At 39.0% G+C, this 13,816-nt stretch overlaps 1 protein-coding gene across 2 annotated transcripts in view; it reads right to left on the bottom strand.

Annotated features, from left to right (window-relative positions):
* Window positions 1-13,816, bottom strand: part of CTNND2 (catenin delta 2) — a gene marked incomplete at its 5' end in the record, with an annotated part of 948,683 nt that overhangs the window by 184,321 nt on the left and 750,546 nt on the right. For both annotated transcript variants that reach the window (XM_082623542.1, XM_082623543.1), the window contains one exon: window positions 4,187-4,370. In XM_082623542.1, coding sequence (XP_082479668.1) covers window positions 4,187-4,370 — 184 coding nt within the window. The remainder of the gene's footprint in view (window positions 1-4,186; window positions 4,371-13,816) is intronic.

Genomic DNA, 13,816 nt, shown 5'->3' with positions numbered 1-13,816 from the left:
ATGTATTGCTTATAAAATTTGAAAGAAAACAATAAATATCTTTAAAAGTGAAAAAAAGATTAAAGCTATAAATTAATGGACCAGATCAAGGTATGCAAAAATTACACAAACCCGCTCTATCATCTTCTTGTACAAATTCACTGCATCATTTTTCATATAAAATATATAATTAATACAGAAAAATGACTAGAAGAACAAATGCTGTGAGTTTATTTTCTGCTTTAAGAAGCACCAAAGAACAAAATTCTTTCTAAATATTGTGATAGAAAAAAAATTGTTCCCTGCAAAGGTATAAGCCCAGATCTGATTTATAAATTGAGATGATCTGGTTATTAATTTACATTTTAAGGACTATATTTAAATCATTTCTGCAGTTCCAGGAGTACTTTTGCTGAGTCTACTGCATTATCCATAATTTAGCATAGTTATATGTGTTTGAAATCCTTTTGTTTTTGGGGATTTGATTTATTAAACCTCAGTTACATATAAATAATGGTATGTGTCATAAAACTTCTCTAACATTTGATAAGATATTGAAGTTACCATTTTAATAAGAATAGTATGACTAAAAAGAAGAAAAAAAATTCCAAGATAAAAAGCAGAACTACAACAGCTATGGAGATAGTTCTCATAGCTACAAATCAGTGATGGTTAAATTAATCGAATCGAAAAAATATTGATATTTACTGTTGTCTACAGGAGGTACCTTAGAAATGAAGCCTGCTGGGCAGCCCATCAATTCACAGCTCTGCTCTTAATGTCACCTCTCCCCTCCCTACCCGCTTCTACTCTGTCCTGTAAAATTGCTCCCAGTCATAGCTGATCATTGTGTTCTCTTGGTCAAAGCTTCGCCATAGCTCTCTGTTCCTCACAGACTCAAGTCTATTCTTCTTAGCTCTTCTTTGAACGCCCTTTATCACCTGGAATGAAACAACTAAACAAGCTGCACTTCCTAAAGTCTGCTAGGTTTGTAGACTGCCTGCAGATTCTGGAGTTAGTTCTCCCATGTCAGCGTCAGGGTGTTCCTGCTGTTCCTCTGGCCTCGAGCATCTCCCAAAGCATTGATTGGTGATGCCCTTTCTCTGCTTGAACCCAGTCTCACCTGGTTCTTGAAACGTTTTGTGACCACACTCACTGAGTTAGCCACTCCTTCCCCAGGTTTTCCTTCTATACTATCCTAATCATAGCTTTATATTATACTAAGGTATAACACTAGGACTCATTGTATGGGTACCACTGTCTTCCAGTAGAAGAGGAGTTTCTGAAGGGCAGAAGAGGTTGCCATGTTTATTTCAGCCTCCCTGGCCCTTCCCTGGCACACAGCAGGCACTTAGCAAATGCTCATGGATGAAGCTGCTGAAAGGCAGGAACAGCATACATAGTAATTTCTTTACGGTAAATAAAGATCTAGGTTTTGTTGAAAAAATTAAGAATGTAACTAAAACCTCACATACTAATATGTAGAATCTTCCATCATGATATAAATATTTACGACTGTTTTGGTGTGTTTCCAACTTGGTTCTAAGTAAATGGTAATAGTAGACATTTTTTGAAATCTTTTATCTGTTGAGTCTTCATTTGATAAGTTCATTTTGGCCCCTTCCCAAGGCTATTTTTTTCCTCTCTTAGTCCAACCTGTTCACTAATGTAAACTGATTCATAAACACATTTAAATAAGAGAGAAAAAATTATATTTCTTTCTGTAAGAAGGGAAGTGTAACCGAGCGGGACACTGTAAGGTCTTCCTGGAATAGACTCCCACCCATGTCGTCCACCTGCCTTTTGTCTGGAGAAAAACTTTAGCCAAAGAATAAATTTAATCAGAGAAGTGAGAAAATGCAAAAAGAAAGGAAAACAGGCAAGCAAGACAAAATAATAATACTTTAGCCATTAAACAAAGTCAAGTACCTTTAGTTCTTCCCCAAGGACTATAGATGATATTCTGAACCATGTCCTTTGAGCTGTTTTGCAGATACTGAAACGCCCACCAGGTGGGAGAAGTTAACTGTACGCTGCCCACAAAGCACATAGACCCCAGACTGGCTGGAACCAGAAGGTTGATGATGCTCACTCCCAGTTACCTCACCACCAACCAATCAGAGGAATGTCCATGAGCTGACCACGCCCTGCTCCTTGAACACCATAAGACCCCTCACTACCCTCTCCCGTGTGGGACACACTGTCTTGAGGGCAGTAGCCCGCTGTGGTCCCCTTGGCCTGGCAAAGCAATAAAGCTATTTCTTTCTTCCTCTCCCAAAACTCTGTCTCTGCATGTCTATTTGGCACGAGTGAACAAAGGCCAAGTTTTGGCAACAGAAGGAGCTTAATGAATTAAGAGGGAAGTGAAATATTCATCATATTTTGATAGATCTTGCTTTGTCATTCACATGATAAACTCTGGAAAGTGGGAAAACCCTAAACCTGGTTTCAACTGGACTAAAAAAAAACCATTAGGCTACATGAAACACTTCCTAAATCAGATGTCCTCCTTTTTGCTTCCTGTGATGTGGTCAATCCTGGCTGGCAGCAGAAGCAGCACCGCTCAAGCCTGTGTGTGTGAACTTGGCCAGATAACCTACAAAGGGGGCCAGTGAACTGACACTAGTCTGGTTTCTTCATCTGACTTTTCATCAAGTGAAGCTGAATGCTCACATATCAGTATCCTTCATCCTTACGTCAAACATCATGAATATATAATTATGTTACTATATTATCCAGAGAGAATTTTAACTGATGGAACTTAGCAGATCTTTACAGACTATATGTATACAGTTGATTCTGAGGCACTTCCTTCTACAATCTTCATTAGGAACAATGACACTCTTTACAAGTCAAGGATGTTAAGAAAGGAAAATTACTTGTAACAGCTGCATATAACTGAAGTAGAAAAATCAGGTAAGAAGGGTCAGAAGTGCTTATAGTTTAACTTTGGAAGAGTTATATTTCTGCTGGCGGGGCAGGAGGTTTCTGAAGGATAATAGAATTTAAGAGGTTATATAAGATGGACGTCTCAAAAGTGGGGCTTAGAAAACTGTAAATTTGACTTATGGAGGAGCCTATCCAGAGAAATCATGTCAAAAGATCATTATTTCATGACCTTGAGGAAAAGCAAAATTGTCAGAGGGTTTCCTATTCCTGCCCATGAATGCACACTGATATTTATGGAGGCCAACTCTCTTTATCTCCCTTTATGCATGCCCCATTCACACAAACACACACACCCCTCTCAAGACTGCAGGCTGAGAGCACTGTTATAAATATTCATGAGATCATTATTATTAATGTCACCAAGGCGATTCTGTTCCTTCTCCAGTAGAGACTGGTTCTTATACCTAGAAACTGATCAACTGTAAGAGAAATGGCAGCTTTGAGGCAGCCAAGCTCAAGCAATTCTGTACATTTTACTTTTGAAATACAGATTATTTGACTAGGTATTTTAAATCACACCCATCCTATCATTAAGTTTAACCGGCAGAGATTTCCCACTTTGGTACAACGTACAACATCCTTGGGAACACAGTTTCTAGAGTCTGGAAGAAGTATACATTGATGATTACATTCTTTTCTGAGAGCAAAAACTAAACAAAACATCTAAAACATCTCAAGAGATTTCCGGGTGATGAGTTTTGTAAGAAGGCATTGGGAGATAATTACAACACATTTGCTACTTTTATTATTTAAAAAAGACATTTCACAGCACAGTCCTTATTAAAGAGCTATTTTCAAGAAATACAGGCTCTTGCAGTCACATTGAAAATTTCTAAAAAATAAAAATAGCTACAGGAGACAGTTAACTAGATCCCTATGTATTTGTCATAGACTCTTCTTCTAACCAATTGGTCTGCCTGGTTATTCAAGATGCATGATATATTACAACAGGGAAATGACTGTTAACTATTGTTTTCAGTGAAAGAAAACTATTTTTGGTTGGAATGAAAATGTTTATTTTTTTGCCTAAGACTTAAGAAAAGATGTTAAATAAGTCAAACACTGGGGTAGGTAGAGGACAGTGGAAGATGCATATACCTCTTCAGTACCTCATTAGAAATGATCTTCACCAGTTTCTTGCACTCTGCTGCCATATCAGTATTCCAAAACAGTCTGATCCTTAGCAAAACAGCAATTAAAGTTACAGAAACAAAAAGCACCTGTTGACAGAGGGAGGTAGCAACGACACGGGACTCACCTTAGGCATCCAGTGGCATTTCGCAGCACCTGTGAGGAATGCAGCTGTATTTTCCGATCGTCCTGAAGAGGTGAATTTTCCCAGCCTGAGTGGGGGATGATCACGGCATTGGTCAACACGGCCAGGGTGTCCTGTATAATCGGCATTTTGAGTGCATCGCAAGATGAAAGGTTCCAAAGGACTCCTGCAAGATACACACAAACAGAGCTTTTGGATGGCCACTGTTTTCCCCAGTTAAGAGCACAGGCAGGAGGGACAAAGATGGTGTAAGCACGTGTTCTAGGGCGTGCCCTTCATCTTAGAGCACCTGTGTGAAGCCATTACAAAAGTGCTGTGAAAATCTGACAGGTAGACAGAGGAACTGTAACATGATTATGTTTGTTCCATCGTGGAGAGTAACTGAGATTGAGAGCGCTGATGGAATTGAGGACCAACTAGGCTTCCATCCACAATTAGTACAATGGACTCAAGTACCCAAATTCTAACCAAGACCAAAGATCTGTGAAAGTTATCTGAAATGGGCTAGTAAGACATCTGAAATAGACTAGTGAGACATCTTTGTTTCATCCAGGACCTCAATATGCACCTGTGGTCTGTTTGATTCACTTAGTTTCCATATAGAACCAGCCAACATTGTGCAGGACTTTTCAAGAATCTAGTATCAGGTCTGATGATAACAAGCTCAACACGAAATGTAAATTTAGTGTCACTTGTGACAGTTCTGTAAGCTTTTCTCTGAAAACAATGTTCATGGAGGGCCTACAGATTGTTAACAACAAAGAAAGCAGGAGAAAGGGGAGGGCGTGTCAACAATAGACAAAGAGACTTTAAAGTGGGATTAACTTTAGAAAAGGCCTTAAGAATTACATATACGTTATAATATCATTTGAAGATGCTTTTAAAATAATTACTTTTTGTTGTTCAAAATTGTACACCTAAAGGTAAAAAAAAACTACACAAAGAATAATATTCTATTTTCGTATGAAAGAAAGACTCTGCATTTCCCTCAAGACTAACCTAAAAAGACACCAAAACTGCAGATACTGAGAATAAAATATCATAGTCATCTTTAGAAACATAACTTCCACTTTACTTGTTTAATAAGCTTTCAATAGATTTTAAAATGAGGTTGTGTTTCATTTATCATGTTATGAATAAACAGAACTCACTTATTTCTGAAATTTGTTTTATTAGTTTCTTGTATTGCACATGTTGAACTATCCAAAGGTATTAATAATACTAACCTGAAAGTTAATGATATTTGCTTGTTAATAACTAAAATAACAGTTTTAAATCAGTTCTATAAAAAATGTGACTTTAGAGACAAACTTTTCCACTGGCCTTTCAAAGAACATTTGCTGGAAATTTTATTTAGGTAAATGCAAAGGAAACAAAATGGTTTTGGTGCTGAGAATGTATAAATCAGTCCTTCAGTACAGGGGATTGGACTGAGGGCGAATCCTGCCTGCCTGTTTTTGTAAATAAAGTTTTATTGGAACATGGCCCTGCCTGTTCATTTACATATTATCTATGGCTGCCTCTGTCCTACAAGGGAAAAGCTGAGATTTTGTGACAGAGACAGTATGGCTCATAAGCTTAAACAATTTACTGTCTGGCCTTTTACAGAAAAATCTTGTGCACCTCTGTGTTAGTATGTGGATCATTTTCTATACATTTATGTGTGCATGTTTACCTTGCCATTAGAACCCTAAATTGACTGTATAAAAAAATGCTTATTGGTACACAGAAGTTGCTCAAAATATATTCTGACTTGGACAGATGTGAAATGCTAGGAGTATTATCATATGCATTTATTTTGAATTAAATAATATATGAAGCTTTTTTTTATTCATCCCATTAGGAAACATTTTACTGAATTTTGGGTAATCAAAATAATCAAAATGAGTACTTTCATTCACTTGTAGTCTAACAACAGTATTTCTTTTCCTAGTAAAATGATCAGTTTTCAGTTTACAAAAAGCACATTTAGGACTTCTCTGGTGGTGCAGTGGTTAAGAATCCACCTGCCAATTCAGGGGACACAGGTTCGAGCCCTGGTCTGGGAAGAGCCCATATGCCATGGAACAACTAAGCCCGTGTGCCACAACTACTGAGCCCGTGCTCTAGAGCCCACAAGCCACAACTACTGAGTCCGTGTACCATAACTACTGAAGCCCGTGCGCCTAGAGCCCTTGCTCTGCAACAAGAGAAGCCACCATGATGAGAAGCCTGTGCATCGCAATGAAGAGTAGCCACCAATGGCTGCCGGCGTGCAACAACAAAGACCCAAGGCAGCCCCCAAAACAAACAAACAAAAACTTTGTTAAAAAAATCACATTTAGGGGCTTCCCTGGTGGCACAGTGGTTGAGAGTCCGCCTGCTGATGCAGGGGACATGGGTTCATGCCCCGGTACGGGAAGACCCCACATGCCGCGGAGCGGCTAGGCCCGTGAACCATGGCCGCTGAGCCTGCGCGTCTGGAGCCTGTGCTCCGCAACGAGAGAGGCCACAACAGTGAGAGGCCCGCGTACCGCAAAAAAAAATAAATAGATAAATAAAAGCACACTTAAATGAAATTTACACCATATTTGAGGATAACTTTTAAAAATATCACATTAAAGCGTTTGTGTCCGTTTTTCTTTTTTTAACTAAGGTATAGTTGACTTACAATATTTGCATTAGTTTCAGGTGTACATCAAAGTGATTCACTTATATATATATATATATTTTTCTGATTCTTTTCCATTATAGGTTATTCTGTTTTTCTAAGTACACAACACACCTATGCAGACACAAAACGATTTTTTTCTCATTCCTAAATCCTGATTTGAAAATGCCAGTACATGAAAACTGAGGCTTGTAAATGTTTTAAAATATGGGTGGCATATTTTGCTATAAAATACATTTCCTTTAAAGACTAAATAGTAAAAGACTTTTGCATTTTTCCATGCAATGAATTTAAAAGAATCTAAAGGCATTCTATGATAATAAAGCAATTTTTACTGTTTCCTAACAAACAGAAAATAGGTAGGAAAGGAAAGGGGGGAAATCAAGAAAAGGTAAAGGCCTAATCTAATATCAGACAAGAAGTGAAAAGGATGAGAAAGAAGATGGCATTTCAGGTAACTCTTTATCGGGCTGTCCTCTGCATTACCTTTCTCATTAATTCATTAATTAGTGTAACCTAATTCCGAATTGGGCATGGAGAGAAGTTTCCTATTCACATTCTCTCTGCCTTTCCAGACGGCTCCATCTGTGTTTCACATTCCAATGAACTTACCACAGTACTTGACCCAAATCTCTGAACTTTCTATCCCAGTTTCTATCTGCAGCCCACGTGTGCTTCCTGGACTTACAAGAAACGCAGCAGATCTCTGGTCAGGGGCAGCTTTACTACCTCTGCTTGGATGAGGACTTGGTCAAGTGGATGCAACATGGCAGAATTTCTTTTGGGGGAACTCAGCAAACCAGTTAGTTGCAGGGTGCCCTCCAAACCTGGAGTTTTGGTTAGATTATCTGGACACAGAGACAAGCTTGAGTGTAGAATCAGCAGTCTCTGGGGATGCTGAGATAAAGGTGGGTATGTCTGGTAGGAGTCAAAAGTGGGAAAAAGCTGGGAAGCCTACATCTGTCTTGCCAGACAGATACACACACACACACTCACATCTACACACACACACATTCACCCACTCACATACACACACTCACATCTATGCACACACACATTCACACACTCACATCTATGCACACACACACTCACATCTATGCACACACATTCACACACTCACATACACACACCCCACACTCACTTCTATGCACACACATTCACACACACATCTATGCACACACATCCACACACACATTCACACACTCACACACACATCCACACACATCTATGCACACACACATTCACACACACTCACATCTACACACACATTCACACACATATTACATATACTCACACATACATACACACACACTCACACCTACACACACTCACACAATATATTTACACATACACACATTCACACATTCACACATATACAAACTCACACATACACTGACACACACACACATACACATGCTCACACACAGACATTCACACACACACACACACACACACAAACACATCCATTAGTCCCCGACAAAGGGAGAGAGATTAGTGGAGAAAAACATACATATCTAGGCATTCTCTGTGAACAGAGGAGAAATAGGTGTTTTGCTCAAATTTCTCTTCCCTCCTCCCTCTCCTTCTGGGGTGGTTTTCTGACATTCCCTTCAAATGCAGGAGGCCAACCCTCCTCCCCCTGAGTGAGGGCTGCACTTAGTGTCTCGCTTCTGACCAGCAGAATATGGAGGCGATAACTGAGTGACTTCTGAGACGAGGTCAGGGAAGAGGTACTGCGGCTCCCGCCCAGCTGCGTCTGGGGTTGCTTGTTGGAGGGAGAGCCTGCCGTCACCCTGTGAGGACCCTTAAGCAGTACGAGAAGAGGCCTATGGGGAGAGGAACGGAGGCCTCCCGCCAGTAGCCAGCAGGGAGCCGTCTTGGAAGTGGACCCTCCAGCCCGAGTGAAGCCTTCAGATGATACAGCCTCATCCGCATGGGACCCTGAGCCAGAAACACGCAAACCTGCCACTCCTGGGTTCACTCAGACACTGTATGGGATAAACGTCTGTTGTTTTAAATTGTTAAATGGGGGGGGTAATTGGTTATGCAGCAACGGTAATTAATGTTCCTTCCTTTCCCTTCCCTCTCCTTTCCCTCTGTCTGCTGGACTCTTTTCCCTTTACAGCTCTAGTTACACCCCTCATTCTGACTTAGATTCACTGCTTTTCTCCTTCGCTACAAGCCCTCCATCCTCTCCTAAAGTCCACTGTGAGAGTACAGGAGATACAGGAAGGGAATCCAGCTCCACCTTGTAACTAGATTTAAAATGCATTTTAATTTAGGTGACAAATGATATTTAACTTTTAAAAAGGTATCCCTCTTCATGTTTGTGACTTATGAGATGGCCAAACGCTTTCTTTAATTTGGAATAATCTTGTATTAGTTTCCTATTGCTGCTATAACAAGTTACCGCAAGTGTAGTGCTTAAAATAAGGCACATTTGTTGTCTTACAGTTCTGGAGGTCTGAAGTCTATAATGGACCAGCAGGCAGTGCTCCTTCTGGAGGCTCCAGGGGAGAATTTCCTTGTCTTTTTAAGCTTCTAAAGGCTGCCCACGCTCCATGGCTTGAAGCCTGCATCACTCCAGCCTCAGCATCCATGATCAAATCCTCTTCTCTGACTGATCCTCCTCCCTCCCTGTTACAAGGACACTTGTGATTACATTGAGCCTGGCTAGATAATCCAGGATAATCTCCCGCATTTCAAGATCCTTAACTTAATCCCATCTGCACAGTCCCTTTTACCATGGAAGATAACATTCACAGGCTCTGAGATTTAGGATGGTGGACATCTTCGGGGGGCCATTGTTTAGTCTACCACACATCCCTTAAAATATTCTGTCATGCTTCAAATAAAGTTAAACTTCTGACTCATTTCATGATCAGGCCTTTTCCCCTAATTCTCTAAATTCATTTTGAATCAGATCCTTTGGTTCATTCATTTACCCAGTCTGTGCATATTGAGGACCAGGCTCTGCTGGATACAGTGGGAACATTAGTGAACAAAACAAAAAGTCCCTGCCCTCATGGCTCTGACATCACTGCAACTCATTACGCTGTTGTCATTGTCGCCTTATTTCTTCTCCTTGGACAACAAGCTCGTTGGTAACTCACATTTCTTGGCCTTGCCGCTCTCTCAGTTTGGAACACTCTCCAAGGCTGATCCTTATTTCTGTTCACATATACCTTAAATGTGCTAAACTCAGAGAAGCTTTTTTGGATCTGCCTAAACTACCTTCCCAGACTCTTGCTCTCAGATCTCCTATGTTAGGTTTCAGCAGAGACCGCATCACATCTCATATTTCCCATGCTTTTTCTTTTTTCCCCCAGTTTTATGCAGATGTTATCGACAGGCAGCACTGTGTGAATTTAAGGTGTACAGCATAATGATCCGACTTATACACACCATGAATTAATGACCACAGTAGGTTTAGTGAACATCCATCACCTCATAAAGACACAACATTAACAAAAATAGAAAAAAAATTTTCTTGTAATGAGAACTCTTAGGATTTAGTCTCTTAACAACTTCCACATATAACATACAGTAGCATTAACTACATTTATCATGTTGTATGTTGGAACCCTAGTACTTATAATGGGAAGTTTGCATCTTTTGACTGCCTTCACCCAATTCCCCCTTCTCCCATCCTCTGCTGCTGGTAACCACAAATCTGATCTTCTTCTATGAGTTTGTTTTTGAAATATAATTGACCTACAACACTATGTTAGTTCCTGTTACACAACATAGTGATTTGATATTTCCATACATTTTGAAATGATCACCATAAGCCTATTGTCGTCTGTCACCATACAAAAATATTACGTAATTATTGACTATATTCTCGACACTGTACGTTTCATACCTGTGGCTCATTTATTTTGTAACTGAAAGTTCGTATGTCTTACCCTCTCCCTCACCTATTTCTCTCCTTCCCCCAGCCCCCCGTTCCCGTGCTTTTTCATTACTTGCTTTTCTATCATTCATTCACTGTTCTTCCCCACAAGGTCCCAGCCAAGACATGACGGCAAGGACCCTGAGTGTTCAGAGCGTACAGAACACATATAGCACACAGAATATGCTCTGACACACATTAGGTGCTCACCTAATCAGTGTTAAATGATTACAAGAATTAATAATTGGCTGATATGACCTTTATAGGATGATGTGTGCTCCAAGCAGTGAACATTTTAAAAGTATTCTACTGTTAGCAAAATGAAGTAATGATTTGAAAGAATAAAATAGCAGATGCAAGATGTAACGTTAAAAAGTAACAAATCCCAATGAGAACACAAAAATGTTATTTACCTGGAAGTATAACCCTTGACTTTATAGAAATTCTACTTTTAGCGAGTAGAGAAAAATTTTTACCACTAAAAACATTAATCAGTTTAGCATTAGAAGGCTTATTTCTAGTGCATCATTTGGGCAATTTTCTTATATTAATTCCCTGATAATTCTACATTAGCCAAGGTAATATTAAAATTTTAATTTGTGGAAAAACTGTGGAATAAACTGAATTCACAGTGGTACTCAGCATCCATAACAAGCCACCTCATTTATTCTTACCCGAAAGTAACATAAAAATGTTTTAGCATTTTGGTTGATGGTCACTAGCAAATTTTAATTTACCTGATGAAAATATGGTAATTTCTTCCAGATTATAATCTGTAATAAAATTGTTTTATAGCATTTTTCCTCTAATTATATGTATTCAATAACTTTCCTTTATCAGTATAAAATTACTGATAATAATACTAATAATAATTCTGACAGTAGGTTGAGTTGAGAAGACATTTAAATAACTAGTTATGTATACTAGATATATTTCAAATATAGTTTATTTTTGTTTCAGGCACAGGATGGCTTTTTTCCTTGAGATCATCCATATGCACAAGCAGTAATTGGTTTATTAAAATTTCTTTAATAAAATCTTAATTACTTTCATTGGATCCTTTACTCTGTTTTAATAGAGGGTAATTGTGGGGCTTTTCTTCCTAAAAGAGATAAAGACTATGTTTAAAAAAAGGAATTCAGATTGACCACAAAAAAGTATTTTAATAATTGCAAGTCTTAAATCATGATAAAATCAAACATTGCCTCTTGGCTATGTAAGACTTTCCTATGACCTCCTCATTTGCTTTTAATTTTTAAACCTAAAACACAATCCCTGAACATAGGTGAGGCTCAAACCAAAGAAAAGTTGGGTTGAATTCATTTTAAATGAATGCTTTGACTTTTTATTTTTGATTAATCAACTAATTAAAATAAACTTAATGTATATATGAAGATTTATTTTAAACTAATCTATCATTTATCTTATTTGGAGAGTGAAAACTTGTGCACCTGGGAAAGGGAAAGAAGAGAGAAGTTTATTTTACAAAAGAAGGCCAAGAACTTTATCTTACAAAAAAGTCAAGGTCAGGCCTGGATATAGGGACTGGAGGGGATGGATGGCTATCACTATCTTTTCCATCCCCACCTATTTACACCTTGATTTATAGGTGGGTAGCGGGTGGCTGATCAAAACTGGGGCCCTGAACTTGTACTGTGTGCATTTGTGTGTGAGCACATGTGTGTATGAATATACAAACGTGCAAGAGTATGCATGTGTGTATATGCATGAGTGTACATATGTGCACATGCACACACAAGCATGTGTCTATATGTGTGTGCACACTGTAATATGAGTATTTGCATGCATCACATAAATACTCTCACCTTGTCCCTCAGACGTCATGACCTTCAAGGTGCAATTGTTGAATTAGAATTGTTTTGAGAATCCTTCCAGACGGTATATGTGATAGCCTCAAAAGGTAAATAAATCACGCTCATTTAATGCTTTTAAAAATAAAAGCATTGATCTTGAGACAATGCTAAAGTTTACCAAAATGTTGCTATAATAATGGATAGTCCAAAGCAATAATCAGGTGGGACTACATCAAAACTAGAAAGCTTCTGTGCCACAAAAACAATAACAAAATGAAAAGGCAACCTATGAAATGGGAGAAGATAATTGCAAACCATAGATCAGAAAAGGGGTTCACCTCTAAAATATATAAGAAAATCATACAGCTCAATAACAAAAAACAGAGTAAACAATTTGATTAAAAAATAGAGGAACTGGGCTTCCCTGGTGGCGAAGTGGTTGGGAGTCCAGCTGCCAATGCAGGGGACACGGGTTTGTGCCCCAGTCCGGGAAGATCCCACATGCCATGGAGCAGTAGGGCCCGTGAGCCATGGCCGCTGAGCCTGCGTGTCCGGAGCCTGTGCTCCGCAACGGGAGAGGCCACAACAGTGAGATGCCCATGTACCGCAAAAAAAAAAAAAAAAAAAAAAAAATAGAGGAACTGAGTAGACATTTTTCTAAGGAAGACACCCAAATGGCCAACAGGTACATAACAAGATGCCTAGCATCACTACTCATCAGGAAAATGCAAATCAAAATCACAATGAAATATTGCCTCATACCCATTAGAATGCCTAACCATCAAGACAAGAGATAACAAGTGCTGATGAGGATGTGGAGAAAAGGAAACCTTTGTGCACCAAACTATGGAAACAACCTAAATGTCCCTCAACAGATGAACTGATAATGAAGATGTGGTACAATGGAATATTATTCAGTCAGAGAAAGAAGGAAATTCTGCCATTTGGACAACAAGGATGGACCCTGAGGGTATTATGCTAAGTAAGATAAGTCAGACAGAGAAAGATAAATACTGTATGATATTACTCATGTGGAATCTAAAATAGCCAAGCTCATAAAAACAGAGAGTGGAATGGTGATTACCAGGGCATTGGGGTCAGAGAATTGGGGAGATATTGTATAAGGTACAAACTTGTAACTAATGGTCAAATAAGTCCAGGAGATCTAATGCACAGCACAGTGATCCCAGTCAACATTACTGTATTATGAACTTCAAAGGTGCTAAGAGACTAGATCTTAATTGCTCTCACCA

The sequence above is a fragment of the Mesoplodon mirus genome (assembly GCF_964341445.2).
Source record: "Mesoplodon mirus genome assembly, chromosome: 5".
In the NCBI taxonomy this organism is placed as follows: domain Eukaryota; kingdom Metazoa; phylum Chordata; class Mammalia; order Artiodactyla; family Ziphiidae; genus Mesoplodon; species Mesoplodon mirus.
Note: the sequence above shows the minus strand (reverse complement) of the source record. Positions and strands in the feature narration are given on the sequence as shown.